The sequence below is a fragment of the Culex quinquefasciatus genome, chromosome 1 (genome assembly GCF_015732765.1).
Source record: "Culex quinquefasciatus strain JHB chromosome 1, VPISU_Cqui_1.0_pri_paternal, whole genome shotgun sequence".
Classification (NCBI taxonomy): Eukaryota; Metazoa; Arthropoda; class Insecta; order Diptera; family Culicidae; genus Culex; species Culex quinquefasciatus.
The window spans coordinates 82,041,584-82,069,342 of record NC_051861.1 but is presented as its reverse complement, the minus strand read 5'-3'; the positions used below and the strand labels follow the sequence as shown (position 1 = coordinate 82,069,342).

Below are 27,759 nucleotides of genomic sequence, written 5' to 3'. Positions count from 1 at the left end.
TTATTTGAAAACAATAATGGAAACTCTGACAATATGCAAAAACAACTGATCTATAAATCTCGCCACGTTCCACTTGAATCTTCAATTTTCTTTAATTGTTGTCTTGAATCTGCCTTCAGAACTCCCGGTGAACCTGGAATAGTAACGAAATCTTAGTATTTTGATGTATTTCACACATTTTAAAGAATGTTGAAAGATAATTGGAATGTCAAAAATGACAGCAAACAATAAACGCATCCGACCACAGGCACAGTTTGCTTTCGATCTTCACTTACAAAAGGGACGTCTCAGTAATGTAAAAAAAACAACTTTGTTCACGATTTGACCTGTTCTTCTCTTTCAGCCATCTTCAGAAGCATTTGATTGGCAGTCAAAATAGAATTTATTCTGAAGTTTCTTCTTCCGTAACTCCGTCCGCTGCACTTTCCTGAACCGTTTGTTCGTCTAAAAAGATAAACTGTTTAGTCTCCTCTTAAAACAACTTTTTTTTTATTACCGTTTTCACTCTGTTCCTGCTCCTGTTTTTGAAATTTCTTTTCATGCAGCCCTAAATGATACTTCAGATAATACTTGTTCTTGAAGCTCTTGTGGCACACCTCGCACGTAAACGGTCGCCGCTCGGCGTGCGTGACCGCATGGTTCACCAGCTGTCCCTTTTTCAAGAAACGTTTGCCGCATTCTTCGCAACCATGCGGTAGATCTGTAGCGTGAATCCTCTCCACGTGAGCTAGCATATCGGCCTCGGTAAAGTATTTGTTGTTGCAGTTGAGACAGGCGATGGTCCGTTCGCTCGTGTGGCGCATCTCGTGCTTCCGAAGCCGACCCGGTCGGCCAAAGTGTTTTGGGCAGAATCGACACTGCAAGCGGTTGTTCCAGGACGAGCCGTGGTTGCGTCGTTCGTCATAGATTACCTTTGCCTTTGGCTTGCTTTTGCTGTTTGGTTGTACTTCCGGTTCATACAGCGGTTCTGTGAGCTCCATTTCTTCCTGAGATTCCTCGTCAGGCGCTTCTTCCATTTCAGTTTCATCTGGTGGTTCGTTTTTAACCACCCGTTCTGTTTCAAATTCATCCTGTGGTTTCTCATTGACAACTTGTTCGGTTTCAAATTCATCACGTGGTTCCTCTTTGACCACTTGTTCCGTGCTAACTTCTCCAACTTCCGGCTCCACGTACACTAACTTCATCGGTACTAGCGGTGCCGGTATAGCTACCATACCTGCTCCGACGTTCTTCCGTAGCAGCGTTAGCTGAGTTCTCCAGCAGGCGTCCGTTTCTTTGCACTGGATCCGGAAGCAGTACGCCTGGTCCAGCGCCGTCATGCACCGGTCGCAGATCCATTTGGGAAGCGCGTCACTCTCACTGATCTGCACCCCTGTACAGGCCCGGATCTGCTTCACCAGCTGGGCGTTGTGAGGAGCGTACAGATGGTTCCAGGGTTGGGTCGACTCGTTGCATGATCGACAAAGTCGGCAGCAGTTGGAAAAGCATTCCATGTTTCGGTTATTTATGTTGTGGACTGTTTATTGAAAACAGTTTGTGTGAAATGTTTTTGTTTTGATTGCTTGACAGATCGGAGCTTGCGCGGAGGGTGGTTTGTCATCTCTTGCACGACGCCGAATCGAACAAAAACAAAAAGATGCAACCCCTAGGTAAACAAGAACAATAAGGAATTATTCCTTAATTATTCCCTGAACAAGATTTTAAATAAATCGAAAAGTATTATCAGGGACAACTTTGTCCTAAAGAGTGCCAAGTAGATACAAAAGGATTGATCAATGACCACAGTCGATAGTGAATGAGTAGCTTGAAAATGTACTACCTACTACGGTAACTGATGTTTTGCTGTAATCAAAAACAAACAAGGTTGTTTACTGCTTGAAAATCTCTCTGAAACATCGAACAATTTAATGGATAGTTTCGCTGACCTGTGTCGGCTTTGCCGCGCCCACAACGACCGGGCTGAACACTGGCCACATCTATTTCACTGCGAAGCAGCCGAACCCGCGTATCACTTGCTACAGAAGATTCACTCCTGCACCAACATCCAAATCACAGAGGATGATCGTCTACCGAAACGTATCTGCTGCCAGTGTCAGTTAGCTTTGGACCAGGCGTACACGTTCCGATTGCAGTGCGATGAAGTGAACACCCAATGGTTACTGGAAGCTGAAGTTCTGGAGCAGAGCGAATCGCCGGTGATTAAAGTAGATCTGGACACTGCGCTTCCTTCAGTTGCTTCGGTTTATGTGAAACCGGAACTTGAGGATGACGATTTTGACGACAGTGAACACTTGAGTTTAGCCGAACTGCTGAAAGTTGAGTCGAAGGAGAAATCCGACGGGGAACTGGTGAAAGATGAACCTAGCGGAGACGAACTGGACGACTCGGATGAACCTGAAGAGGTGAAGCCGGTTCGAAGGAAACGAGGCCCAAAATCGTCGGAGCCGAAACAGAAAACACGTTTCCACTGTAGTTTGTGTCCGAGACACTTTGCCCGGAAGTGTCGACTGCGAGAACACGAGCTAAGACACAGCGGGGTCAAGAACTTTGAGTGCGAAACGTGCCATAACAAGTTCTTCGCGGAAACTGATCTCAGAACGCACATTGCACGGCAACACGCCACGGATCTTCCGTTCATTTGTGAAAAGTGTGGCCAGGGCTTCTCGTCCAAGGGACAACGCACCAATCACTACAATACACATCTTGAGTCGAGGGAGTTTGCGTGTGATGTGTGCTCCAAAAGCTTCAAAACAAAGTACATCCTGAAGGCTCACATGGAGTTTCATCTGCCGAAGGAACTTCGGAAGGAGTGCTACAAGTACAAGAAACCCGTAGCAAACAACAAAACATACGTCTGTCCATACTGCGGCAAGGTTTCCACGTCCAGCGGAGTACACAACAAGCACATCCGCATCCACACGGGTACGTCAGGAAGAGAAGCATCAAGGAAACCCTTAATAATTCTCCAAACATTTCAGGCGATCAGCGGTACGAGTGCAACGTCTGCAACAAGAAGTTTACGGCGTCCTTTTCGCTCATCTCTCATATGCGAACGCACACGGACGAGCGGCCGTACCGATGCGAGCACTGCCAGAAGGCTTTCCGGCTGCGAAACCATATGAAAAATCATGTCCGGTCTGCGCACACGAACGAACGGCCCTACCAGTGCAAATACTGCACGCGGACGTTTGTAACGCGAGGGAATATGCGGTTGCACGAGCGGATCCACGGGGAACCGGCGAGCGCACCGACGAAGGTGGCCAGCGTGGATCCGTGAGCTGATGAGAATTAAGTTATTTATAAATCCAGTAAAGACAGACTAAGTTAAATCAAATAAATGTAGTACTTTAAGTTTGCCTAGAGAAGACCAAAAGGAAGGTTGACGGGTTAGATCATGACCGGTTCAATTCATTCCTCAAGAAATTAGACACCTGTAAACCTATAAACTTTCAGACGCTATCCTGAAGATTTTTTGATCTCACGATAATCTATGGAACAGATAGGCAGTGATTGTGATTTGACAGAATCCTTTATCCATGAACCGATGCAGCCCTTATTCAGTCGACGACGAATATAGAACGTACCAGAAGGCCTGCCAAGATATTTAGGAACAGAAACAGCTACATTTTTAGCCCTCATCTGTTCAGCTTAGAGAGCCTGGAGCTTATTAGAGAACGGACATCTCAAACCAAAAGTACTAATCGAAACACGAGAACTGTCAAACGGAGGTACCAATCGAGCATAAGACAAAGGATTTTGCTCGATTGGTATTCGTTGACAGTTCTCTCTTGATACTTTGATTTGAATTTCCGTTCTCTAATCCAGGCTCTCTAGTTCAGCTTCCTCTACAATCAAATCAGTTACATTTATATCCAAAACAAGCTAAACCCGACAAACTTTGTCTTTTCTTTTTTTCGTTTCTTGACGTTTTAAGCTTGTATGCTTATTCAGCCTCCTGTGATCAAAATTTGATTTTACGTAACTTTATCCATACAATATGCAGATTTTCCGGAATCGGTTCCAATGTGTCCAAAATTGACACTTTTTGGCGTAAGAACATTCCTTAGACTCATACGGATCCAATTGGACGCAATTATAACGCAACAAAGAGCAACAACTTTGTTTTGATTTGTTTGTCATTTGCTTCGAATTATGTCGTGTCAAATTTGACACGAAAACAACTGACTTTTGTTGTTATGTCAAAAACAGCAACACAAACTTGTTTACAAACAGTTTGCTTCAAGCTTAACAATTTTAATGGTTCTGTAATCTAGAAAAATAACGGAACCCCAGTGATGGACATCTACGCCGACTTGTGCCGGTTGTGCCGCGTCCGGAACGAGGAGCAACCCGCCGAAGAGTGGCCACATCTGTTCCACGTCGGCAACGAACACCTGCTGAAGAAAATCCGAGCCTGCACCAACGTGTGCATAATCGAGCGTGACCCGCTGCCAAAACGCATCTGCTTCCGGTGCCAGGCAGCCCTTGAACTGGCCCACACGTTCCGACTGCAGTGCGACAAAGCGGACGCGCGATGGCAGCGCCAGCTGGAGTTGGTGGAAAAGGTAGGACAAACGGCGGCGGTACCGGAAACTGTACCGCTTCTCGAGGCGGAAACGGTGCCCGTTGCGGATGCGACTGAGGTGGTGCGGTTCTTTTACCGAGGTCCAAACGACAAGCGCTTCGTGTGCCGGTTCTGTCCGAGACACTTTAGCCGGAAGTGTCGGCTGAAAGAGCATGAGGCACAACATACGGAAACTCAACAGGAAGCTACTCCGCAAAAGGAGTCGGAAGAACATAGCGCGATAGCCGTGAAGCAGGAGCTGGACATTTTGGATGTGTTCGAAAGCGAAGAGTTGCCAACAACGGATATGTCGGCAAAGGAACCTCAATCCGAACCAGTTCTTAGTTCGGTCGACAAATCAATGCTGGACGACAACAATCGATTACGAGAGAACGAAGTTAATGAATCAGTTCCCGTGACAGAAGCAGAGCCGCCAGCTAAATCACCCCTAGAAATGGGTGCTAAACCACCCACCGAGGAGGTCAGGTATTTTTACCGAGGTCCCGGCGGTCCCAACACCTGGAACAAACGCTTCCAGTGCCGATTCTGTCCGCGGCACTTTGGCCGCAAATGTCGCCTGCGAGAGCACGAGGCACAGCACAAGGAAACTCAACAGGAAACACCGCCAATGGACGTGGAAGTTGCTGACCCGGTAGCTGTGAAGCAGGAGCCGGAAGTGTTCGTAGTTGAAGAACTGCCAACAAGTGATATGTCGCTGAGGGAGCTTGAATCGGTACCAGTTCTCAATTCTGTAGGCAAATCAATGCTTGAGATGGACGACAACCATCGAGTACGAGAGCACGAAATTAGTGAACCAGTTTCCGTGTCAGAAGGAGAGCAAGTTTCAGTGTACGAGCCGCTAACCGAATCAACGCTTCAAATGGCTGTCGAACCACCCACGGGAGAGGTCAGATTCTTCTACAGAGGTCCGAGCGGACCCAACTCCTGGAACAAACGCTTCCAGTGTCAGTTTTGTCCGCGGCACTTTGGTCGGAAGTGTCGTCTGCGGGAGCACGAGATGCGCCATAGCGGAGTCCAGAGGTTCCCGTGTGCCAGCTGTAGCCGTTCTTTTTACTCCGAGCGGGATCGCATCGTCCACCAGGAGCACATGCACGGGAATTCCCCGTTCGCGTGCAGCAAGTGTGGCATCAAGTTCAAAACGCAAGAGGGACTGGACAAACACGATCACACGAAACCGCGGAATCACAAGTGTGATCTCTGCTTGAAGGCATTCACGACCAAACAAGGGTTGGAGTACCACAAGCAAAGGCACGCGAAGGCGGACTACTCGAAGCTGCGAGGCCAGGACTTGAACCGGATCTGTATGTGTCCGCACTGTGGTCACATTTCGCACTCACACAACGCGCACGTTTTGCACCTGCGGACGCATACCGGTGAGGCGACGGAGCAACGAGTCTACATCAATATTTACAGCGCTAATGAAACTTGTTCAATTTTAGGTGGACAAGATAGTGCGACGGAGTCCGAATCTTCGATTACGCCCTGGACACAAGAAGTCAACAGTTCTTGAATTCTGAGCAAAATAAAGCTAACTAACTAAGACGTTTGCTTTCACTTTCCATTGACAAATATTTACTCAGTGTTGGCTCCAGCACTGATTAGATCAAAACATTCAGATTTTCATCGTGACATCCTTCGATTCTTCTCATTCAGCATTCCTTCTGTATGCGTGTTCCAAACTGCTCTAAATGTATTCTATGGATGTATTTGAAAAGGTCCTATAAAAATTAAAAAAAAAACCCATAGCATAGCCGACGAATAACCGTAAGTGGTTGGTCACTTTTTCGTTTGACACTTTTTAAGTTTGTACCCCGTTGGTTGGTCAAAGTCAAACTAAAAAGTGACGAACTGGCCCTTTTGACACGTCGCTCACGCACACTATCAAAATAAACGTTTGTTAGTGTGTGTGAACTCCGTGTAAAAGGGGTGTCAAACTAAAACGTGACCCCGTTCGTTTGACAACAGTTGGTGTCAAACCATCGGGGTTTGAGTATACATGGTTTGTGTCGACTCGTGGTTCAACATGTTCATCCATACATTGTTCTCTCGTACTTCGCCAAAGATGGTAGGAAACTGCTGGTCTCATCACCGTTTCGTACAAGGCGGAACCAAATTTCTCTGCTGCTCAATCCGAAGTACACAAACTCTTCCACGATCTAAAACTCGTCTCCTTCGATGCCATACTTGGTCCTCCATTGCTTTATCTGTCAACAGGTTAAAAAAAAAAAAAAAAGAAACCTCCCCTGGTGTTGCACATGCCCTTGGTAACCCCTAGCTGAGCTCCCCTGGTGTAGTGGTACGGTTTTCACTTTGTAAGCGGAAGGTCGATGGCTTGAGCCCCATCTGATGAGGAAAAAGGGGAATTGACTTTGTCAAGTCCCAAGCCTCCCCAAAACCCATCCCATCCAATCTTTCGGAAGATCTAATGGCGACTGAATCTGAGCGTTCAAAAACTCTGTAACAATACGCAGAGAAGAGCTTCAAATGCTACTCTCGACTCGGTTACATGCTCTCAGTAAAAATTCGAGCTGAATATTGGGCTATATGATCGGTAACGATCTCTAGATAGTCAATCTCGCTCATCTCAAACTTACAGGGAATCTTCAGCGCAATCATAACGTCGTCCCACTTCTTGATAGATCCAACACTTTATTGGGTGGAACCATGCCCCACAAGCGGTTCTCCGTGCGTCTTCTCGTGCGCCTGCATGCTCTGCCGCGTTACGAACGCCATTGGGCAGAACCGACACGGGAAGGGCCGCTCGTTGCTGTGGACCCCGCGGATGTGGGTGGTCAGATGGTGCCGCTGGCGGAACGCCTTCTGGCAGTGCTCGCACTGGTACGGTCGTTCGTCCGTATGGATTAGCATGTGCTTGCGGTGGGACCACTGGGCCGTGAACCGTTTGTTGCAGATCTGGCACTCGTACTTTTTCACTCCTGGAAGTTTGAAACTGGTTAATGTGACCTGACCCTGAATAGTTCTGCTACGTACCAGTATGAATTCTCAGATGTATCGTGTGATTTGTGAGCGTGTTGGAAATCTTTCCACAATAGGAGCAGACACAAATTTTCTGATAAGCTTTCTTTTGTACATCCTTGACTTCCTGCGGCTGGTGTACGTAGCGCATGTGAGCGTTCAGCTGGGGTTGAGTTTTGAACGCTTTCGAACATAGCTCACAACTGAACGGCCTCGCTTCCAAATGGGTTATCTGGTGTTGTACGAGTTGAGATTCCATGGCATACATCCGGTCACATTTGTCACATGGAAACGGTAGGTTCGTCGAATGTCTTAGAGCCGTGTGTCGCCTGAGACCTGACACTCCGAAAAACTTGCAGTCACACTGGGTACACTCATGATTTCGGACTCCACTGTGACGCGCCTCGTGCTCTTCTAGGGCACTCTTTTGCAGAAATTGCTTGGAACATACGCGGCATCGGAAGTCCGTCCGACCTCTCTTCTTTGGATTCGCCTTCTCCTTCTTTTTGCTAGTCTTAATCACCGATTTTTGCTCCTTCTTCACCGGTTTGTAATCTGAATCATCAGAATTTTCCGGCTCTTCCTTGAGCACTGTTTCCACCCCAACCTTCAGATTCTCATCGCTGTCCAGCTCATCCTCTTCCACAACCTCCGGTTTAACGTAAACCGATGTGATCGGAACAGGTTTGACGACGTTCTCCCCGAAATTAAACCTCCACCAAGCATCCGCTTCCTGGCACTGCCGGCGGAAGGTGTCGGCTTGGTCCAGCGATGCCTCACAGCGTCGGCAGACCCGTTGCGGCAAGCCATCGTCCGCCTCTATTCGCACGCCGGTGCAAAGGTGAATCTTCTCCAGTGTTTGCTCGTGGCCGGATCGAGCGAGCAGTGTCCAGTTGTCGGTGGAGTTATTTTCCGCCCGGCACAGCCGGCAGTGGTTCACGAAGAGGTCCATGTTGCACTGAGTTAAAGTTGTTTTTTGATGATGCGAAACTTTGTTTGTCTCTGGCTGATGTACGAAGCGGTTTGTTTTCACTTTTTCGACTCTTCCCGCAAACGTCAAAACACCACAAAATTGCAGCCGGATCTCTTCCAGGTGAAATCAGCACCACAAAATTGCAGCTGCTGGAAAGAGCTTGAAACATAACGAGAACAAATTGTCGCAGCGCACGAGACACAATGAAAGAAGTTTACAGCATCTGGATGGGATAACAGTAAAAATGGGTTATACGATGCAATAGTCCTTGTAATCAGGGTTCAGTGCCTTAAAACTCAAATAGAAAAAAAGTGCAGCCGTTTTCCGATCCCATTTGGGTCCCCAAACAACCCCAAAAATTAAGATTAAGGAAACTTTCACAAATCTTTATTGAAAACAATTTCAAAACTGCAGTCTGATTAACCAACTTTATTAACATCCGTTCAGTCCAAGCACCGGTTCTCCGTGCGTCTTTTCGTGGAACTGCATGCTCTGCTTGGTTACGAACGCCTTCGGACAGAACCGGCACTGGAAGGGTCGATCATTGTTGTGAACACCGCGGATGTGCGTATCCAAATGGTGTTTCGCACGGAACGCCTTCTCGCAGTACTGGCACTGGTACGGCCGTTCGTTCGTATGTATCCACATATGTTTACGGTGGGACCAGGCCGCCGTGAACCGCTTGTTGCAGATCTGGCACTCGTACTTTTTCTCACCTGGAAGTTTGAAATTTAAAAATTTAAGGTTGATCTCCTGACTAACTTTTCTACGAACCTGTGTGAGTTCTCAGATGTATCTTGTGATTTGTGACTGTGGTGGATATTTTGCCGCAGTACGAGCAAACGCAGATTTTTTCATTGGCCTTCCGCTGTTCTTCCTTGACCTCCGGCGGCTGATGTACGTACCGCAGGTGAGCGTTCAACTGGGGTTGTGTTTTGAACGCCTTGGGACATAGCTCGCAGCTGAATGGCCTTGCTTCCGAGTGTGTGATCTGGTGTTGTAGTAGAACACTTTTCTTGGGGAACTTCCGGTCGCATTTGTCGCACGCGTAAGGTAGGTTCGTCGAATGTTTCAGGGTCATGTGTCGCTTGAGGCCTATTACTCCGAAGAATTTGCTGTCGCACAGCGTACACTCGTGCTCCCGAACTCCACGGTGATGAGCCTCATGTGCTTCAAGCAAACACTTTGCTAGGAATTGCTTAGAACATACGCTGCACCGGAAGTCCGTCCGACCCTTCTTCTTTGCTTTTGTCTTAGCTTTCTTCTTCTTACTAGAATCTTCCTCAGATTCATCAGAACTTGGCTCCTCTTTCGTCGGTTCGTAATCCGAATCTTCAAACTTGACTGGCTCTTCCTTGAGCACTGTTTGCACCCGAATAGGTTGCTTCTCGCCACCGTCTGAATCCTCCACAACTTCCGGTTTAACATAGATCGACGCAATCGGAGCAGGCTGGACAACGCTCTCTCCAAAATTGAATCTCCACCAGGCGTCCGCTTCCCGACACTGCAACCGGAAGGTGTCGGCCTGGTCTAGCGATGCTTCACAGCGCTGGCAGATCCGTTGCGGCAAGCCATCATCCGCCCGTATCTGTACACCGGTACAGGCTAGAATTTTCTCGTTGCCGGATTGAGTCAGCTGTGGCCAGCCCGAGTTCGGGCCATTTTCCGCCCGGCACAGCCGACAGTGATTCGCGAAGAGGTCCATGTTACGTTGTAAATATTTACGATATTCACTGCTGGAACAGATAAAAACAACAAACAAAACAACCGTTTTGTTTGCATTTGCGTTCCGTCAGTTCTGACAGTTAGGTATTTTTCATAACAGAACTCAAATATAAACAACAACAGTTTTGTTTGCATTAGCGTTCTGTCAATTCTGACAGTTATGCAGCCTTCATAACCAGCCCGGGAGCATGTTGACAGCTCCCATACAAACTGAGCGTACCCCGTTTTGTGGGCCCAGTGGGCCTAAGATGGCGGCTTTCGATATTATCTAGCCAAACCTTTGAAAATGGCGAATAGTTTAAATAAATATAGTTTTTGCCTTGTTTTGGTTTAAAATGTCAAAATAAGCATTCTGTAATCATTTTCTTTAAAAACATGTTTAGAGATACGCCACGTTCAAATATTAGTCTAGAATAGTTGAAGTGTGCGTGCCGCAAAAGCCGTCACGAAAAAAAAGTTTCCTATGCTAATTTTGAGTTGCGTATTTGATGGACGGACTCCGACGAGGCCCACTTGCCATCTATAGGTGAATACGCGCAACTCACGAAAACTGTCATCTTAGGGTCCGGTTGTTCATAACAGAACGCAAATGACCACAAAACGATTTCAATTCCTAATCAAATCAAAACATGGACCTTTTCGTGAACCATTGCCGACTGTGCCGGGCGGAGAACTCTCCGACAGAAAGCTGGCCACTGCTGATTGAATCTGGTGACGAGCACCTGCTGGAGAAGATCCAAGCCTGCACCGGAGTACAGATTCGGGAGGACGATGGCTTACCACGACGAATCTGCCAGCGCTGTGAAGCATCGCTGGACCAGGCCAACAGCTTCCGGGTTCAGTGTCAGGAAGCGGACGCTTGGTGGAGGTTTAATTTCGAGGAAAGCGTCTTCAAGCCTGATTCGATTACATTGGTCTTTGTTAAACCGGAAGTAGAAGACGAGCAAGGAGAGGAGAACGACAGCAGTGAACATCCAGTGGAGACGGTTCTCAAGGAGGAGCCGTTGATGTTTGAAGATTCCGATTACGAACAAGCAAAGGAGGAGCCAAGCTCGGATGAATGGGAGGCCGTCTCGAAGCGGAAGAAGGCAAAACCAAAGAAGAAAAGTGCAAAAGAATTCCGGTGCGATGTTTGCTCTAGGCAGTTAGCCAACAAGCAAAACCTCGAAGAGCACATGAGCCTACACAGCGGAGTCCAGAACTTTGAGTGTTCGGAGTGCGACAGCAAATTCTTCTGTGCAGCTGGTCTTAAACGGCACGTGGACAGGAAACACCCGGATCACCAGCCATTTCAATGTGACAAATGTGACCGAAAGTACACAAAGAAATCTCATCTCTTGGAGCACCAAAATACACATTCGGATGCGAGACCGTACAGCTGCAAACTCTGTCCCATGGCGTTTAAGACCAAAACCAATCTAAACGGTCACATGCGATGGGTACACCAACCGGAGGAGGTCAGGGAAGAGTTGAAGAGGAAAAGCGAACGGATTTGCGTATGTTCCTACTGCGGCAAGATTTCCAAGTCGGTCACTACTCACAAGAAGCATCTGATAACTCACACAGGTACGTGATTAGGTCAGGCGAAAGATCAGCAAGCTAATTGACCAGTTATCAAATATCTTTCAGGAGAGAAGAACTACGAGTGCCAGATCTGCAACAAACGGTTCACCGCGCTGTGGTCCCACCGCAAGCACATGCTTATCCATACGGACGAACGACCGCACCAGTGCGAGTTCTGTCAGAAGGCGTTCCGTGCGAAACATCATCTGACAACGCACATTCGAGGAGTGCATACTAACGAGCGGCCCTACCAGTGTCGGTTCTGTCCGAAGGCGTTCGTAACCAAGCAGAGCATGCAGTTCCACGAGAAGACGCACGGCGAACCAGTGTCTGGACTAAGCGGGTGTTAATAAAATTGCTGAATCAGTTGTTAACTGTTGTTGTTTATTGAATTTAGGTGGCTTTAGCCGAACTTTGCTCATTCGGCAGTTTATTTGACAGTTCCCAAATAAGATTCTCTGATTGTTTCAAAGGCAAAGAAATCCTACCAAGCAAAGCTTGCACTTCATGGTTCATGCGCCTTCGTCACTCATTCGGAGATCTACTTAAAAACTCAACTGCAGATCGTTTGTAGCACCTTCCGAAAGAACGGTTATTATTTTGTCACAACCGGTTTAATCAGTGTCTTGTACAAAGTCAGCTTTGTGAAGTGTTGCATTCGATCAGATGTCAGGGTCTTCCGGATACGTCTGGAACTCTTTGCTGTGTCGTTGTCGGTTCAATCCGGCTTGCTTGCGTCTATAATAGGTCGACACCTATTCCGTCTAGAAGGTATCTCGCTTATAAGATAGTTTTTCCTCTTAAGCTCTCTAGACAGATGCTCTCTTCCATAGTCTCGACTTCTTCACGATCAGGTGCCGGGAACTGTTCGTCAGTCAGGTCGACACTGTTCAGTTTAGAAATTAAAAACATCAACAATGCTTGACATCGAAAAAAATGCTGTAAGTTTAACTTCAAAGCGTCAAAGCTGACAGCTAGAAACACAAACAAAACACAAACAAAACATAAGCTTTTCTTGATGCCAAGCGTCAAAACAAGAGAAACACAGTACCAAAATGGACCTCTTCGCGAACTATTGTCGGCTGTGCCGGACCGAAAACAATCCAACCGACAGTGAGCCACTGCTGACGCGCTCCGGTTACGAAAAGATTCTCCTCTGCACCGGCGTGAAGATACGGGTGGACGATGGCTTGCCGCAACGGATTTGTCGGCAGTGTGAGGCATCCCTGGACCAGGTCGACACCTTCCGCCAGCAGTGCCAGGAGTCGGACGCTTGGTGGAAGGAGACAGTGGGCAAACCTGCTCCGATTTCGTCGATCTTTGTCAAACCGGAAGTTGCGGAGGAGCATGGCGGTGATATTGAGGGTGCGCTGGAGACGGTTGTAAAGGTGGAGCCAGCTGCTTTTGAGTTTGAAGATTCCGATTTTGAGCCGACGAAGGACGAGTCAAGTTCGGATGAATGGGTTAATGAACCCAGTTTTACGAGGGCTAAATGTAAGAAAGTAGACAAGAAGTTCCAGTGCGATCAGTGTTCCAAGCAGTATGTCCAAAAGAATTCCCTTGACGAACACATGGCTCGCCACAGTGGAATCCGGAACTTTTGGTGCTCATTTTGCGATAGTATGTTCTTTACCGAGCGAAATCTCAAGATGCACATTGACCGAAAACACACGGAGAATCAACCATTCGCGTGTGACAAATGCAATCGGAAGTTTACTTACCAAAGGGAACTTGTCGAGCACCAGGTAAAACACTCGGATAAAAAGCCGTTCAGCTGCACATTGTGTTCCAAGACGTTCAAGACGAATGGATCCCTCAAGGCTCACATGAATTGGTCCCATCAGCCGGAAGAAGTCAAGGCAGAAGTGAGGAAGGCCAGCCAGCGAATCTGCGTTTGTTCGTACTGCGGAAAGGTTTCCACCACGGTCAAAACACACAAAGCTCATCTGCGAACTCATACGGGTAAGTGAGATCTTTAGGACAAGAAACCGATCCAGAACATCACTAACTCACTTTATATCATCTTTTAGGAGAGCAAAACTACGAGTGTAACATCTGCAACAAGCGCTTCTCGGCGTTTTGGTCCCACCGCAAGCACATGCTAATCCATACGGACGAACGGCCGTACCAGTGCGAGCACTGCCAGAAGGCGTTCCGCCAGCGGCACCATCTGACCACCCACATCCGCGGGGTCCACAGCAACGAGCGACCTTATCAGTGCCGGTTCTGTCCGAAGGCGTTCGTAACCAAGCAGAGCATGCAGTTCCATGAGAAGACGCACGGGGACGCGGTGGACGGACTTGAGGGGGACTGTAAATTCTGTTGGAGCGGTCTGTTGGAGTGGTCTTCGATGCACACTTATCCGTAAATAAAATGTACCCTTGTCTGCAACTTATCCATTATTTTAAGTATAATATGTACTAAGTACGCATGGAAGGTGACCAGACCCTAGGGTCTTGTGGAGTCCATAGTAGGCACGACTACCGGTGATGATGCGCCTCGAATTTCCCTACTGCAGTTGTTGCCCGACGTCACCAACGATCCGAGGTACACTGACTCCTCCACAACCTCGTACTCGTCCACGATCGTCACGCTCGTTCCGCTGTCTTCCTGGTCCTTTGCCTCTGTCTTCGCAACTATTTGAACGTTTCCTTGTTCCCACGGGTGTTATGCTTTCTTCTGGTCCAAAATCACCTGCCATTCCTCGTCGAACCATCCGTTAGTCGAACTCGGTTCACGTACCCGGCGCTCGATGCAGCTGCGTTGATGGCTGCTTCCATATGGCTCTAGCAGGCCACCAGAGGGGCTTCGGTGAGCTCACCCTCGCAAAGCAGCTTCGAGTTACCGCGCGTACTGGGTAGCGACCTCAAGGTCCTTGAGTCGCTCCAGGTTGTACCGTTGAGGGCGACTGTCCGAGAAGTACCAACCATCGATGAGAACATGGGCGATTTGTGTCTCCGTGTCATTTGGTGATCTCCAGGTGTACTTGTAGAAGAGGCTGTGCCGGAAAAAGGTTCTACGTATGATCATGTTTCTGAAGGAAGCGAAATCGTTGAGTTGTAAGCCATTTTGTTCGTCTGCTTGTGAGCGCTGAACCTCCCAAAAACTGGTCTAAACTCCTTCTCATGGCCAACTTGAACGTTAACGCCGTCTATGGCAATCTTGACGTCATGTTTAGGACACTTCCTGTACTCACAGCCAAGAAGCTCGTATCGTGTTGATAATGCTCAGGTTGAAGAATCGGCCCTTGATGATCAACCGGCACATTCTGTCGTTGACTGGCCACAAACCGTCACCAAAAACCTGGTGTACGTAAACTTCTCCACACCATCGAACTAGCCTACTTCGATTGTCGTGCTTTCAATGATGCGATCCCATCGTGCGCAGCTTTGAAGCCGATGATTGCCTACTGCTGTGTTTGGAATATAGAAAACTAAAGTTTTGTTTACGTTCGTTACCTGACAGTTTGACACTTCGGTAGTCAAAATTATAGCTATTTTTATTAGAATTTCATAGAGTCAACAACAATTCCACTCAACATGGACCCTTTCGTAAACCATTGCCGACTGTGCCGTGCGGAGAACGTTCCAACGGAAAGCTGGCCACTGCTGACTCAATCTGGCAACGAGCACCTGCTGGAAAAGATTGAAGCCTGCTCCAGTGTGCAGATACGGGCGGATGACGGCTTGCCACAACGGATTTGCTGGCGCTGTGAAGCATCGCTGGACCATGCCAACAGCTTCCGGCTGCAGTGCCAGGAAGCGGACACTTGGTGGAGGTTTAATTTCGAGGAAAACGAAGGCAAACTTGCTGCGATTGCATCGGTCTTTGTTAAACCGGAAGTAGAAGAGGAGCTTGATGCGGACGATAGTAGTGGACATCCGATGAGGGTGGAAACGGTTCTCAAGAAGGAACCTATGAAATTTGAAGATTCCGCTTACGAACCAGCCCAAAACGAGCCAAGCACAGAGGAACGAGAAGCAGATTCGAAGGAGGAGAAGGCGACACCAAAGAAGAAAATTCGGAAAGAATTCCGATGCGATGTTTGTTCTCGGAAGTTAGCCAACAAGCAAAACCTCCAAGAGCACATGAGTCTACACAGCGGAGTCCAGACCTTTGAGTGTTCAGAGTGCGACAGCAAATTCTTCTGTGCAGCTGGTCTTAAGCGGCACGTGGACAGGAAACACCCGGATCACCAGCCATTTCAATGTGACAAATGTGACCGAAAGTACACAAAGAAATCTCATCTCTTGGAGCACCAAAATACACATTCGGATGCGAGACCGTACAGCTGCAAACTCTGTCCCATGGCGTTTAAGACCAAAACCAATCTAAACGGTCACATGCGATGGGTACACCAACCGGAGGAGGTCAGGGAAGAGTTGAAGAAGAAGAGTGAACGAATTTGCGTATGTTCCTACTGCGGCAAGATTTCCAAGTCGGTCTCGCTTCATAAGAAACATCTGATAACTCACACAGGTACTTGATAGATCTAGCAAAACGAAATTTCTTTAAAACTGTTCATCTTTCAGGAGAGAAAAAATACGAATGCCAGATCTGCAACAAGCGGTTTACGGCACTCTGGTCCCACCGTAAACATATGTGGACACATACAGGCGAGAGACCTTACCAGTGCGAGTTCTGCCAGAAGGCGTTCCGCGACAAACAACATTTGACTACGCACATCCGTGGAGTCCATACCAACGAGCGGCCCTTCCAGTGTCGTTTATGTCCGAAGGCGTTCGTAACCCGAAAGAACATGCAGGTCCACGAGAGGACGCACGGAGATCCGGTGCTACAGGCCCAGTCATAACGGTAAGGGTCATGTGATAAACACTATCGTAAATAAAATTACCATCTTCTTCAACTTAGCCTCTATTTTTAAGCATAATATCTCGACAATACCTTCACAACCCCCTTGCCCCAGCCCCTACGGCGTCTGGCTGTGAAAGTACATTTCCGGTTGGACCACCCCCGGATTCAGCACCACACCCCCCTCTCCACTTCCTCCAGCCCCCAAATACTTACCCTCACCAACCGCTACCGATGGCTGTGGAACCACTTCCGGTGTGACCGCCGGAACCGCCGTCGTTCCGGGCGTTTTAGCCGCCACACCACGCGGCCGGCCACAAATGCCCGGCCGGACGAACGCCTCCGGGTTTTCATTCTTGTGGACGCCTCGCATGTGCGTGGTGAGATGGTGCTTCTGGCGGAAGGATTTCTGGCAAAATTCGCAAACAAAGGGTTTCTCGCCCGAGTGGACGCGCATGTGCTTCTGGTGCGAGCCGGACGAGGTGAACCGCTTCTGGCAGATCTGGCACTCGTAGCGTTGTTCGCCTGCATGTGAGAAGGAGAGATTGTTAAATTTTGCAAACATAATTCAACAATTCGAGAAAATGCTAACATTCGCAACTCGCAATTTTCAGTGTAAGAACGGGCCTTGCACCCCCTAAGGGAAAACAGTGATTTCTCAACCATTACAGCATTAAGGCTAGTATGCAGATCGGAAGGAAAGGGGTCAAGAAACAGCTTTACGAACATCAGAACAAAGGAGAGGAAGCGATTTCTTGGGGCTTTTCTTCACCCTCTGACTTGCTTGCGCTGCCGCTGCTGCCCATTTGATTTTTTCTTGACCGATTCCTTCCGATGTGCGTACCTTACATTACTGTGAAAGAATTTTGTTCGATGTTCTAAAACAACTATTATTCTTCATCATCCATGTAAGAAAAGTCTGAAAAACCTCAAAATTTTTCGAAAATATCAAATTTCTAAAAACATTTTTGATTCCTTTCAAACAACCATGCGGGGCAATATGCACCGCAACATTGGGACAAAATGCACTACAACAACGGCACTGAAAGAAAGGCACATAGTAGTCTGAATGTCACGTAAGGAGACTGGTCACGTACAAACAGACACGAAATCCAAACGAGGCACATAGTAAGTCATACGTTGCCAGATCGTGCCAGTAGGGTCTCAAAATCACTTGAAAATCTCAATCGCGCAAACCGGCAAATCCAAATGCAAAACACGTGAGTTTAACGTGAAAGCTCACATGACTTTTGAATGGTGTGCATATGAATTTCAAATTATTTTGTAGTATAAATGCAATGGATTTCCAGTGTTGTACATGTGAGCTGAATATTGCGTTTAATTTTAGATTTATTAAAAAATATAACGCGATTATAAGTTTTCTTAAACAATTTTTTATTGATACATGAAATTACAAATCATTCGAATCAAAACAACCGGTTGTACATCGTAACGTAACCGGAACGCGAATCGTACCGCAGCCAGATGCCGACGTTTCCGGATCAATCGACAAATTCAACGTCAGTGCTGAGAAAAAAACGAATTCAGAGGCCAACCCTTCGCCGGAGTTTTTCCTGAAAATTAATTGCTGAATGTTGCTAAAATGCTAAAATTAATTGCTGAATGTTAATCTTTGTGTAAATTTTCACAGTTTTTCTATTAAATACTTACCAAAAAGATCTAGTACGATTAAATGTCAAGCAAAATTATGAATTTAAACGATAAATTCGACAAAAGAAATCGCAAATTGGACTGTCTTCCTCCGTCGCCATCTAACGAATAAGGAAATTTCATAAAACAACTTCAAAGACCAATACATTTCAATTTCACGTGTTTTTCACTTTGAAATAAAGGGAAAAGTCAAATGGGGCAAATCCAAGTGAAATTCTGTTGAATCCAAAGTGAACTCCAAGCGATAAAAGAATGAAAAACATCTCGCTTGCGATCAGCTGATTTCAAATGATTATCACATAAATGTCACATGAAAAACACATCTATGTCAAGGAAAAAGCATGGCAAATTATCGTGTTGCTTTTTGGAGCAGCTCACGTGAAAAAGCACATGAATTTGCCATGTCAGATTTTTTCAGTGGGGGCAAAATGCACCACAACATGGGGCAAAATGCACCGGGTAAAAGCAGTTTTCACTAGTCACCACTAGATGACATCGCTGTTTTTACAAAGGAGCTTCACAGCGGTGCATTTTGCCCCGACCACGCTTTTTGCAGAAAATTTAATTAAAAATGCATTTTTCGATGTTTTTGGACTCATTTATCTACAGAATAATGAAGATTATGACAAAAACTATATACCTTAAGAGCGAGTTTTTCACCAATGTGTAACAGGTCGTATCGAGGTGCTCCGATTTGGATGAAACTTTCAGCGTTTGTTTGTCTATACATAAGATGAACTCGTGCCAAATATGAGCCCTCTACGACAACGGAAGTGGGGTAAAACGGGCTTTGAAGTTTGAGGTCGAAAAACATAAAAATCTTAAAATTGCTCGCATTTCCGCAAAAATCATCAATTCCAACTCTCTTAGATGCATTCAAAGGTCTTTTGAAGCACTTCTAAATGTGCCATAGACATCCAGGATTGGTTGGACTTTTTCTCTTAGCTTTTGCAAATTGCTGTCAAAAATGGATTTTTTTAAAACCTTAATATCTTTTTCCAACAGCCTCAAACACCCATACTCCTATAGGTTAACAGATAGGTAATTTCATGGACTATAAGCCTACGGTATTAACTTTTTGGCCAATTGCAGTTTTTCTCATAGTTTTTTGATTTTTCTATAACAAATATTTTACAACGTTAGTTTTTCCCCTGTAGGTCGCCATAGCGTCATTTTTTGGTCTCAATTTTGTCATATTCGGATTCCTCGGACAATTTTACGTAAATTAGAAGTATTGGAGTTGTAAATTTGATTGGAATCATTGCCATTTAGAATGAATTAAAATATTTTTAACAATTTGTTAGATAAGGGTAAAACAGGGTTTCGCCTACTTGATACAGCATTTGACGTATAGACCACATAGTATATAAGATCTATTTCTTTTTTCAAAAATGTTTTATTTAATTATTTTTTAAATCAAAATTACAACTCCGATACTTCTAACTTACGTGAAGTTGTCCGAGGATTCCGAATATGATAAAATTGAGACCAAAAAGTGCCGCTATGGAAGCCTACAAGGCAAAAACTAACGTTGTAAATTGTTTGTTCTAGAAAAATTGAAAAACTATGAGAAAAACTGCGATTGGCCAAAAAGTTAATACCAAAGGGTTATAGTGCATGAAATTACCTATCTTTTGACCTGTGGGAGTATGGGTGTTGGAGGCTGTTGGAAAAAGATATTAAGGTTTTAAAAAAATCCATTTTTGACAGTAATTTGCAAAAGCTAAGAGAAAAAGTCAAACCAATCCTGGATGTCTAAGGCGCATTTTGAAGTGCTTCAAAAGACCTTTCGAATGCATCTAAGAGAGTTGGAATTGATGAAGTTTTACGGAAATGCGAGCAATTTTAAGATTTTTTAAGTTTTTTCGACCTCAAATTTCGAAGCCCGTTCTACCCCACTTCCCTTTGTCGTAGAGGGCTCATATTTGGCATGAGTTCATCTCATGCATAGACAAACAAACGCTGAAAGTTTCATCCAAATCGGAGCACCTCGATACGACCTCTAGAACAAACCGAGCAATATTTACAAATACTGCCTCTTAACACTTACAATATCAATAAATGCTTTTTATAACCCTCAGATGTAAAAAAAAAAACTGAGTTTTTATCAGAATCATGTAGAGCGAACAAAACTGTTTATAAAGCACCCTCCAACATCTCAAAATTCCGAAACTACTTAGTTTTACAAGCAAAAAACAAAAGGACTAAACAATAACATCAATCAAAAACAAACCAAATTGAGTATCCGCCCTTGTAAAAAGCAAAGCAATCCACTTTAACGACCCCCGGGTCTTTTGTGGTCTCTGTTGCAAGTTTCTGCTCATTTCTAGGCGTCCGAAGGTTATGTGTGGTGAGTCACCCAAAACCTCTTTTACGCAAATGGACCGCCGTTTTACTTCCCCATCCGATAGAAGGCCAGGAGGATAAGGCGGGAATCGAACAACTTAGGGCATCTCCACCGCTGGGGTGAATGAATACCGAGATCAAATTTGCCACCTTGAGAAAACTCCGTCATCCCCACCGCTAGGATAGCAAATTTGCCATCGAAACAAGCCCACCGCGGGGGCAAATATTGGTTTTTATCATTTTTTGCTCTCGTTTACCTTCAAAATCAATAATTATGTGATGATTCATGCCTAGACATGCTAAAAGTTCATTAAACTTTTTAATCCTATTGAAAATTTCAAAGAATTTCATTTTTCGAAAATGTCGAAAGTTAACCCATTTGCTACCCGATTTGATTCCCACCAAATTTGCTCTCGAGTTTGCCCCCGAGTCTCCCACCGCGCGTAGCAAAGCAGGTACCAAATTTGATCTCAAGTTCATCTGTGTCGGTACCTGTCGGGTACTCATTTTCTGATACCCGACAAGTACCGGCAAGCCGGGAGCAAAGTTTCGAATGCGTGTTTTGGAGATTTTTGGATGTCTGCTCTGGTTGGTGAGCAAACATGAACAAAAATTCAAAAATCTGAAATTCAAAAATCCCACAATTCAAAAAATTAAATAGTACCAAAATTTAAAAAAGTAAAAAATAAATTTTAAAATTTTGTTTTCAAATTGATAGATTTTTTATTTGTTTTATTCCGAAATTCCCGAATTACCGAAATGTTTTTTAATACCCCTGACTCAAGGCGGTTTCAAAAACACCCAAAAAGCAAAAACTGGAATTTTGGTTTATTGGACCTTTTTTTTAAAAATATTCCAGATTTTATTATAGGTTATTTTTTTAAATTTTTTTACAATAAACTTCAAAATTTCAATGAAAATTCAAGGGCAACTAGCTGAAATCAAATTGAAATACATTCTCCTGCGTTTAAAATCATTTTTAGCATGTTTGGGTTTATTAAAAAATCTTAAGATTTTTTGAAAATTTTCGATGCAAAATCTTTTTTTTCGATACAATTTTTGTTTTTGTCAGATCTTAGATTTTTTGAAAACTAATGATTGCAAAACAACTGAACTAGTGTAAAAAGCATTTTAAAATACTTTTTTCATTTAAATGTGAAGATTATGGCTTGTTATTTAAATTTTTATATTTTTTTTATTATTTTGCCCCCCCCCCCCCTTGACCTCGGCCAGGGCCGAGGGACAAAAACTTTTTTAAATATTATTTTTTTTTAAATTTTTTAAATGTTTTTATTTTTTTTATTTTTTGATTTTTTTAGATTTTTCAATTTTTTTTAGATTTTTAAAATTTGAATTTGAATTAAAATTTTTGAAATTTTTGAAACCAGAAATTTTTAAAAATTTTGAAATTTTTTATTTTTTAAAATTTTTAAAATTTTTAAACTATTAAAAATTTTGAATTTTTTGAATTTTTGAATTTTTGAATGTTTATTTTTTAATTTTTTTATATTTTTTATTTTTTTCCGTGCTGGATTCTAATGTTTCTAGCTTGATTCGATTTTTCCGTGCATAATTCTATTTGATGCGGTAGCAAACAGGCCGAATAGCGGGTAGTAAAGTGAAATCTCGAAGAACTGAGAGCAAATTTGCTACCGCGACAGGTACCGCGGTGGGGTTGACGTAGGGTGCAAATTTGATTTGCTTCGATGTTTGCTACCCGCGCTGGAGATGCACTTAGGGATCGGCAGCCGAAGCCGCTAACCACCGCGCCACGAGGCCTAGTTTTTCCTAGTGTTGGATCATGTTTTTCTGTTGCAATTTCTTCTGTCGCGGTGTGATGTTACAAATTTTTGGACCTAAGCATTTCATAAAAATTTACAATACCTAGTAATAGTTGTGTTAATCCTTTGATCATTCCATAAATTGAGTAAGGGCTCGAACCTCACTTGTTTCAAGAAAAAGGTGAAGATTGAAACAATAGATAGTAAAGGAAAGCATAAAGTATAAAGAATCAATAGTAAAAATAGATAATTATTCTATGTTGAGGAAAGCTTTATGTAGTAAGTAGATGTAGAAATAGACAGTAGTTAAAAAATATAGGTGAGAAATAAGATAACCAAAGGTTAATAAAATTAAATTAATCTGATGCCGTTCAAGAAAATCCGTTAAAAAATATTAAAATAGAAGATAGATGGTAAATAAAAATGGAAAGAAGAGAAACCACGTTCTGTAATGTTTCAGGTACATCTACAGCAGTTGACTCCACATACTGCGAATCAAAACAATACCGTCTATAATCACAAATTACTTCCTTTTCCCACATTGTCGCGCCCCTTTTTTTAAGACGTCTCGACTCTGACCCGCGGTGAGTCAACCGGACATAATTTCTAAATAAATTTAAAATAAAAAAACTATTGACAATTTTAGCAAAAAATCCTTGGTTTAAATAGGAAAAGAAATCGGAATGCTAAAATGTTTAAAATAACTAAATTGAAATTTCATCATTGTTTTGTGCAAAAAAACCGCTTATTTAAAAAAAAAAAAACGAAAAGTTCTTGCAATTTCTTTTACTAAATTTCCTTTTTAGTTGTGTAATATGATTAATTTGTCAATATTTTTAAAGCATTCACATATTGACAAAATAATCAATCATCAAGAATTTTACATATCAAAATACACACAACTAAAACGGAAATTCAGTAAAAAAAAATGCAAGAACTTTTCGGTATCTTTTTAAATTAAAAATCCAGTTTAGTAAGAATTCATGGTTTACGACATTTTTTTAGATTTTAAGTAACATATCCGAAAGCTACTCTTATCTCAAATCCCCGACATTTTAATTAATAGCCAAAAAAATCTAGAACGTTTCTTTTAAAACCTGTCTGGCTTCTTAAAAAAAATAGAGTAACATTTCAAGTCGTGAATTGAAAAAGAGACGACCATTTGATCGTCAGAATTCCAGTAGATGGTCGATACAATCATAATCCGACAGTCGTTAGTTCAACAGATCAACGAATTTAGTCCGATATCATTTCACTATTGATTGATCGAGACTCTATGGAAATTTTGACAAATCAGAATGGTTTTTATGCAACTTGAATGAAAATCACCGATTCTGATAGAATTACTAAATTCACTATTACTAATTTTGTCCCTAAATAACTAAATGCAAAGTATAAACAGTTGATATTTATAGTTAAAATCCTAAATTCTACAAAAACTGAATTTTTAAAACCTGTATCCTAACCTGACACCCACATTAAGATAGGGAAAAATCACATATGTAGCGGTTCATTGTACAAATGTGATATTTCCACTATCAGAGAACCTCCTTGTCTCGATGACAGCTTACCGGTCATCGATTAAGCCCTGAGACTGCGTCAAAGTGGGTTCTCGTAGCATGAAGTGGTGTCCATGTGTAAAAATGGAAGCTTCAGCAATATACTAAAAACTTCGATTTTAATTCCACATCGGATCAAATCATACTCCTTGCCAAATAAGCATCAAACCTATGATACTCATTATGACAAAGCCCAGGGAATTCATGGTTTACGACATTTTTGAAGAAACAAAATCTTTAAACATATTTGTAATACATCTTAAAACAGTTTTTAATTTTTACAGTTTCAATATTTTTTTCATATTTTCAAAAAGCAAACAAGTTGTTTAATTGCTGGAATATCACTGACGACCATATGGATGTCTTCGTTATACTCTCTGCAAATGTTTCTATGTGAAATGTCCCCCAATTATTAATTTATTTGCCAAATATAACCCTGAAAGATGGCGTGATTTCCATGACACAATTGAGCGCATTTTTTGCTCGATTTGTTCGGTAAAGCACATGGGGTCCAAGTATTTGGCCAAGGTTGAAAAATAATCGCTTCTAGCGAATATGATTGCCTGAAGAAATGCCCAACAATATTGATTTGGCCAGTCACTTTGATGAAATCTCGCTTACTTTTCCAACAGATTTAAAAATACAGGAAACCCCAAGGCACAATAGTTGTTTTGAAAAAGTAATGTAAAAATATTGTTTGTAAACTGCAACGTTCCATTATATCAAGCAAACTCACCCGTATGCGTCCGGATGTGCATGTTGTGCGTGCCGAGCGAGGTCGACACCTTCCCACAGAACGGACAGATGCACACCTTGTGCTGGTTTTCCCGTTTCCGCATTTTCCGTTGATCCGGCGGCAGATGAATCTGCACGTGCAGGTTCAGATTCGTCCTCGTTTTGAACCCTTTCGAACACACCGAGCACACGTACTTCCGGATGTCCAGATGGGCGCTGTAATGCTGGCGAAGTTTGCCCTCTTTGGCGAAGCCCTTGCCGCACTTATCACAAACGTACGGGAGATTCTCGCTGTGAATGTCCTCCATGTGAACCTTGAGGCCGCGTGCCGTCGGGTATTTGCGTTCGCACTGCTCACACTGGAAGTCCCGCTCACCGGTGTGCTGACGTTCGTGTTCCTTAAGGCGGGCGTTCCGGACGAACGTTTTCGGACAAAAGCGACACTTGAACCGACGGTCTCCGTGGGCAGATCGCACGTGGGCGTACATCAGCTTGGGCTTCGCGAACTGCTGGCCGCACGTGTCACACACGCTTGAGCGCGGCTTTCCCGAGGACTTGTTGGACAATCTTGGGCGACCGCGTTTCCGTTTATGCTTGGGTTCGGAGTCTTCCGAATCGTCATCGTCGTCATCTTCGGAGGAGGAGGAAGATTCGGTCGAGCTCTCCGACAGGGAGCGACTCCCATCGGAACCATCACGGTCATCAGCGTCGTCGTCCGATGCGAACATGGTCTCAATCTTGGACATGCAGTAACTGGCGTCTTCCTGGTCATCGATTTGCTGCTGCTGCTGCTGCTCATCGTCGCTCAGTTCCGACTTGATACTGAGTGGTTCCGCGATGATTTCCCTTTTGGCCGGTGAGGTTTCCGGCTTGACGTCCAGCCCACCCAAATCGATTGGCGGAATCGGCAGCTTCGTGTTCCAGTCGTTCTTCTCGAGAAACTCGATCTCATGGCGCAGCTTTTTGTTCGTGATTTCGCACTGCAGCTTGAAGTTGTAGGCCTGCTCCAGGCTGGTTTGACACTGGCCACAGATTCGCTTTGGAAGCTGGTCATTCCAGTGAATCTGGGAGAGGAAGCGAAAGCATTAACAAATAGTTTCAATAACATAGCAAAAAATTATACCTCGATAGTGGTCAGCGACCGGATTCGTTTCAGCAGCGGTTCGTGCTCGGCCGCAAACAGGTTGGCCCACTTGCCGTCCAACTTGTCCGTGGCCTCGCACAGCCGACAGATCGTGGCGTAGAATTCCATTTGAGAGAGGAAAAATTATTCTAAACGGGCATTTTTGCACCGCGAAATCAAGCAAGAACTTGGGAAAATTATTTGCGTCAAAAAGTTTATTATTGTTGATGGACAACTGTCAAAGTATAGTGTCGAAGGGCGCGACGATTGATGTTTTCACTGACTTGGTTTGACAATTTATGCACGGAAAAAACTCGGATCGGAAGCCACTCAATTTGTTTTTATTTTATTTTAAGTTTTTAACCTTTTTAACATTGTGATAAAAAAGGATCGATTTCTACACTCAAAATCAGAAATATCCCTCAAAAGGATACTTTCTATCTCTTTTTCAAGTTCATCTGGCGTCACCCTTTCAAAAGGGTATCGAGATATCGAGAAATTAAAAGTGCAACATGGAGTTAAACTTTCTGTCAAGCTGCTGTGAAGTTTTCCATAACACTTGCGAAAGTTTCACTCCATGTTACCGGCTCACATCTCTCTTTTTAATTTCTCGATAAGGCTTTCTGGTCAGAAATTTACCAACACATTCAAAGTATGTTCACAGACAAACAGACGTGACTCTCCATACAAATTATTTTTGAAAACCATCGTCCTTCATCAAACCACCAAATCACGGTGACGTCAGCGCTGCCTGGTGAGCTTATGCCGAAGCGCAGCCCAAACACACCAATACAAACCCATTACTGTCATGTGTCATGTCAGTGTATGCGTGAGACAATCAAGCCTTAACGATTGTAAACATTAACAGCTGTTTCGAAATAATTTTGTTGTTGCTGATCATCAGTTACAAAATCAAAATAAATAAATCAAGACCGACGGCCGAAAATGACGGTGGGTCGGTTCCACGGTCGGTTCCGTTTCCAATGGCAGCACCTCATGAGGCAAATCATACGGCAGCATCTGCAGCGATGAAAATCAAACACAATGACAGAGACCACACCACTGGCCCTCCCCGTTGCTTGCATGTTCCGTCTAAGATTCCTCCTCCACTGAAAGCATGAACCTGACATCAGATATCACGTTCACGAAAACACCAGTAGTGGCCGCCGGAATAGGAAAATCCAATTCAAAACTAACGGAATTTATCTCCACGATGGGCGTTTGGAAACATCTGCAGGGAACGTGTTCACGGCGCAATTAAGTTGCCAGCGAACAAAACCAAAAGGGCCGAATGAGACGAAAAAAGTCACGAAGAGTGGCGCTCACGATCGACGCAACATCGTCAAAATGCCAAAAGGACGACCAGCAGCAGCAATCTGAGCAGCAGTCTACGAAGGATAAGCAGGCTGCTCCGAAGGAGATGACTCCACCACAGGATCCGGCTTTCTCCGAAGTAGCGGGCGCCTCAGCAGCAGCCTCGACTCCGGCAGGCAGTGGAGCAGGCCTATCTGGTTAATAGTGGGGTAAAAGCAAGAGTGTGCCACTTCAAGTTTTCGGCATGGTTCTGGCACTCGTTATGCCTCGTTGTACTACTCCATCATGTCCGACCGCTTCCGGTTCGTCACGCTGTCCGATTGATACACCCAAAGTCGTGCGTGTCGAAGAAGTGCCCGTAAATGTCCGTTTGCTCGTGTTTCCGCCGGAACACTACGTCCGGGACCGCTGGCTCTCGTCGTTCAGGTGCATTCGGCCGGATTCGAACTCTCCACAGATGAAGCAACCTTCCGGCGGGGTTGAGCTGGAGGCACTCGAGGTGTGGCCTCACACGTGCTCACGCTCAACTTAAAAACAAAAAAAAACACGCATCACACACACTGAGAAAAGACGGGCGAGCTGTCACGACAGCAGCG

General features: G+C 44.4%; 7 protein-coding genes across 10 annotated transcripts; 4 read left to right on the top strand and 3 right to left on the bottom strand.

Moving 5' to 3' along the window:
* Positions 1–35: 35 nt before the first annotated feature.
* On the bottom strand, positions 36–26,104 carry LOC119767261 (zinc finger protein 2-like). 4 transcript variants are annotated; one of them, XM_038255496.1, is made up of 4 exons: positions 25,850–26,103; positions 24,728–25,790; positions 16,851–17,159; positions 36–133 (listed from the first exon to the last, which is right to left on the bottom strand). In XM_038255496.1, exons 1-4 carry the CDS (start codon positions 25,976–25,978, stop codon positions 51–53), a joined length of 1,584 nt encoding a protein of 527 aa, XP_038111424.1. In that variant the 5' UTR covers positions 25,979–26,103; the 3' UTR covers positions 36–50. The 4 variants fall into 4 exon arrangements, with proteins under 4 accessions (XP_038111424.1, XP_038111413.1, XP_038111408.1 ...); XM_038255485.1 differs by lacking the exon at positions 36–133 and adding an exon at positions 8,604–8,757 and having other exon boundaries at positions 25,850–26,066; XM_038255480.1 differs by lacking the exon at positions 36–133 and adding an exon at positions 8,944–9,250 and having other exon boundaries at positions 25,850–26,104.
* On the bottom strand, positions 314–1,574 carry LOC119767280 (protein odd-skipped-related 2-like). Its single transcript, XM_038255552.1, has 2 exons — positions 497–1,574; positions 314–444 (listed from the first exon to the last, which is right to left on the bottom strand). The coding sequence occupies exons 1-2, from the start codon at positions 1,491–1,493 to the stop codon at positions 383–385; spliced, it is 1,059 nt and encodes a 352-aa protein (XP_038111480.1). The 5' UTR covers positions 1,494–1,574; the 3' UTR covers positions 314–382.
* On the top strand, positions 1,887–3,334 carry LOC119767267 (zinc finger protein OZF-like). Its single transcript, XM_038255523.1, has 2 exons — positions 1,887–2,922; positions 2,979–3,334. The coding sequence occupies exons 1-2, from the start codon at positions 1,908–1,910 to the stop codon at positions 3,275–3,277; spliced, it is 1,314 nt and encodes a 437-aa protein (XP_038111451.1). The 5' UTR covers positions 1,887–1,907; the 3' UTR covers positions 3,278–3,334.
* On the top strand, positions 3,847–6,139 carry LOC119767265 (gastrula zinc finger protein xFG20-1-like). Its single transcript, XM_038255509.1, has 2 exons — positions 3,847–5,958; positions 6,025–6,139. Exons 1-2 carry the CDS (start codon positions 4,296–4,298, stop codon positions 6,093–6,095), a joined length of 1,734 nt encoding a protein of 577 aa, XP_038111437.1. The 5' UTR covers positions 3,847–4,295; the 3' UTR covers positions 6,096–6,139.
* Positions 7,215–8,539, bottom strand: LOC119767269 (zinc finger protein 12-like). Its single transcript, XM_038255531.1, has 2 exons — positions 7,577–8,539; positions 7,215–7,521 (listed from the first exon to the last, which is right to left on the bottom strand). The coding sequence occupies exons 1-2, from the start codon at positions 8,511–8,513 to the stop codon at positions 7,235–7,237; spliced, it is 1,224 nt and encodes a 407-aa protein (XP_038111459.1). The 5' UTR covers positions 8,514–8,539; the 3' UTR covers positions 7,215–7,234.
* LOC119767272 (zinc finger protein OZF-like) lies at positions 10,826–12,196 on the top strand. Its single transcript, XM_038255536.1, has 2 exons — positions 10,826–11,825; positions 11,889–12,196. Exons 1-2 carry the CDS (start codon positions 10,889–10,891, stop codon positions 12,170–12,172), a joined length of 1,221 nt encoding a protein of 406 aa, XP_038111464.1. The 5' UTR covers positions 10,826–10,888; the 3' UTR covers positions 12,173–12,196.
* LOC119767277 (zinc finger protein OZF-like) lies at positions 15,268–16,693 on the top strand. The gene is made up of 2 exons (XM_038255546.1): positions 15,268–16,301; positions 16,355–16,693. Exons 1-2 carry the CDS (start codon positions 15,362–15,364, stop codon positions 16,633–16,635), a joined length of 1,221 nt encoding a protein of 406 aa, XP_038111474.1. The 5' UTR covers positions 15,268–15,361; the 3' UTR covers positions 16,636–16,693.
* Positions 26,105–27,759: the final 1,655 nt, after the last annotated feature.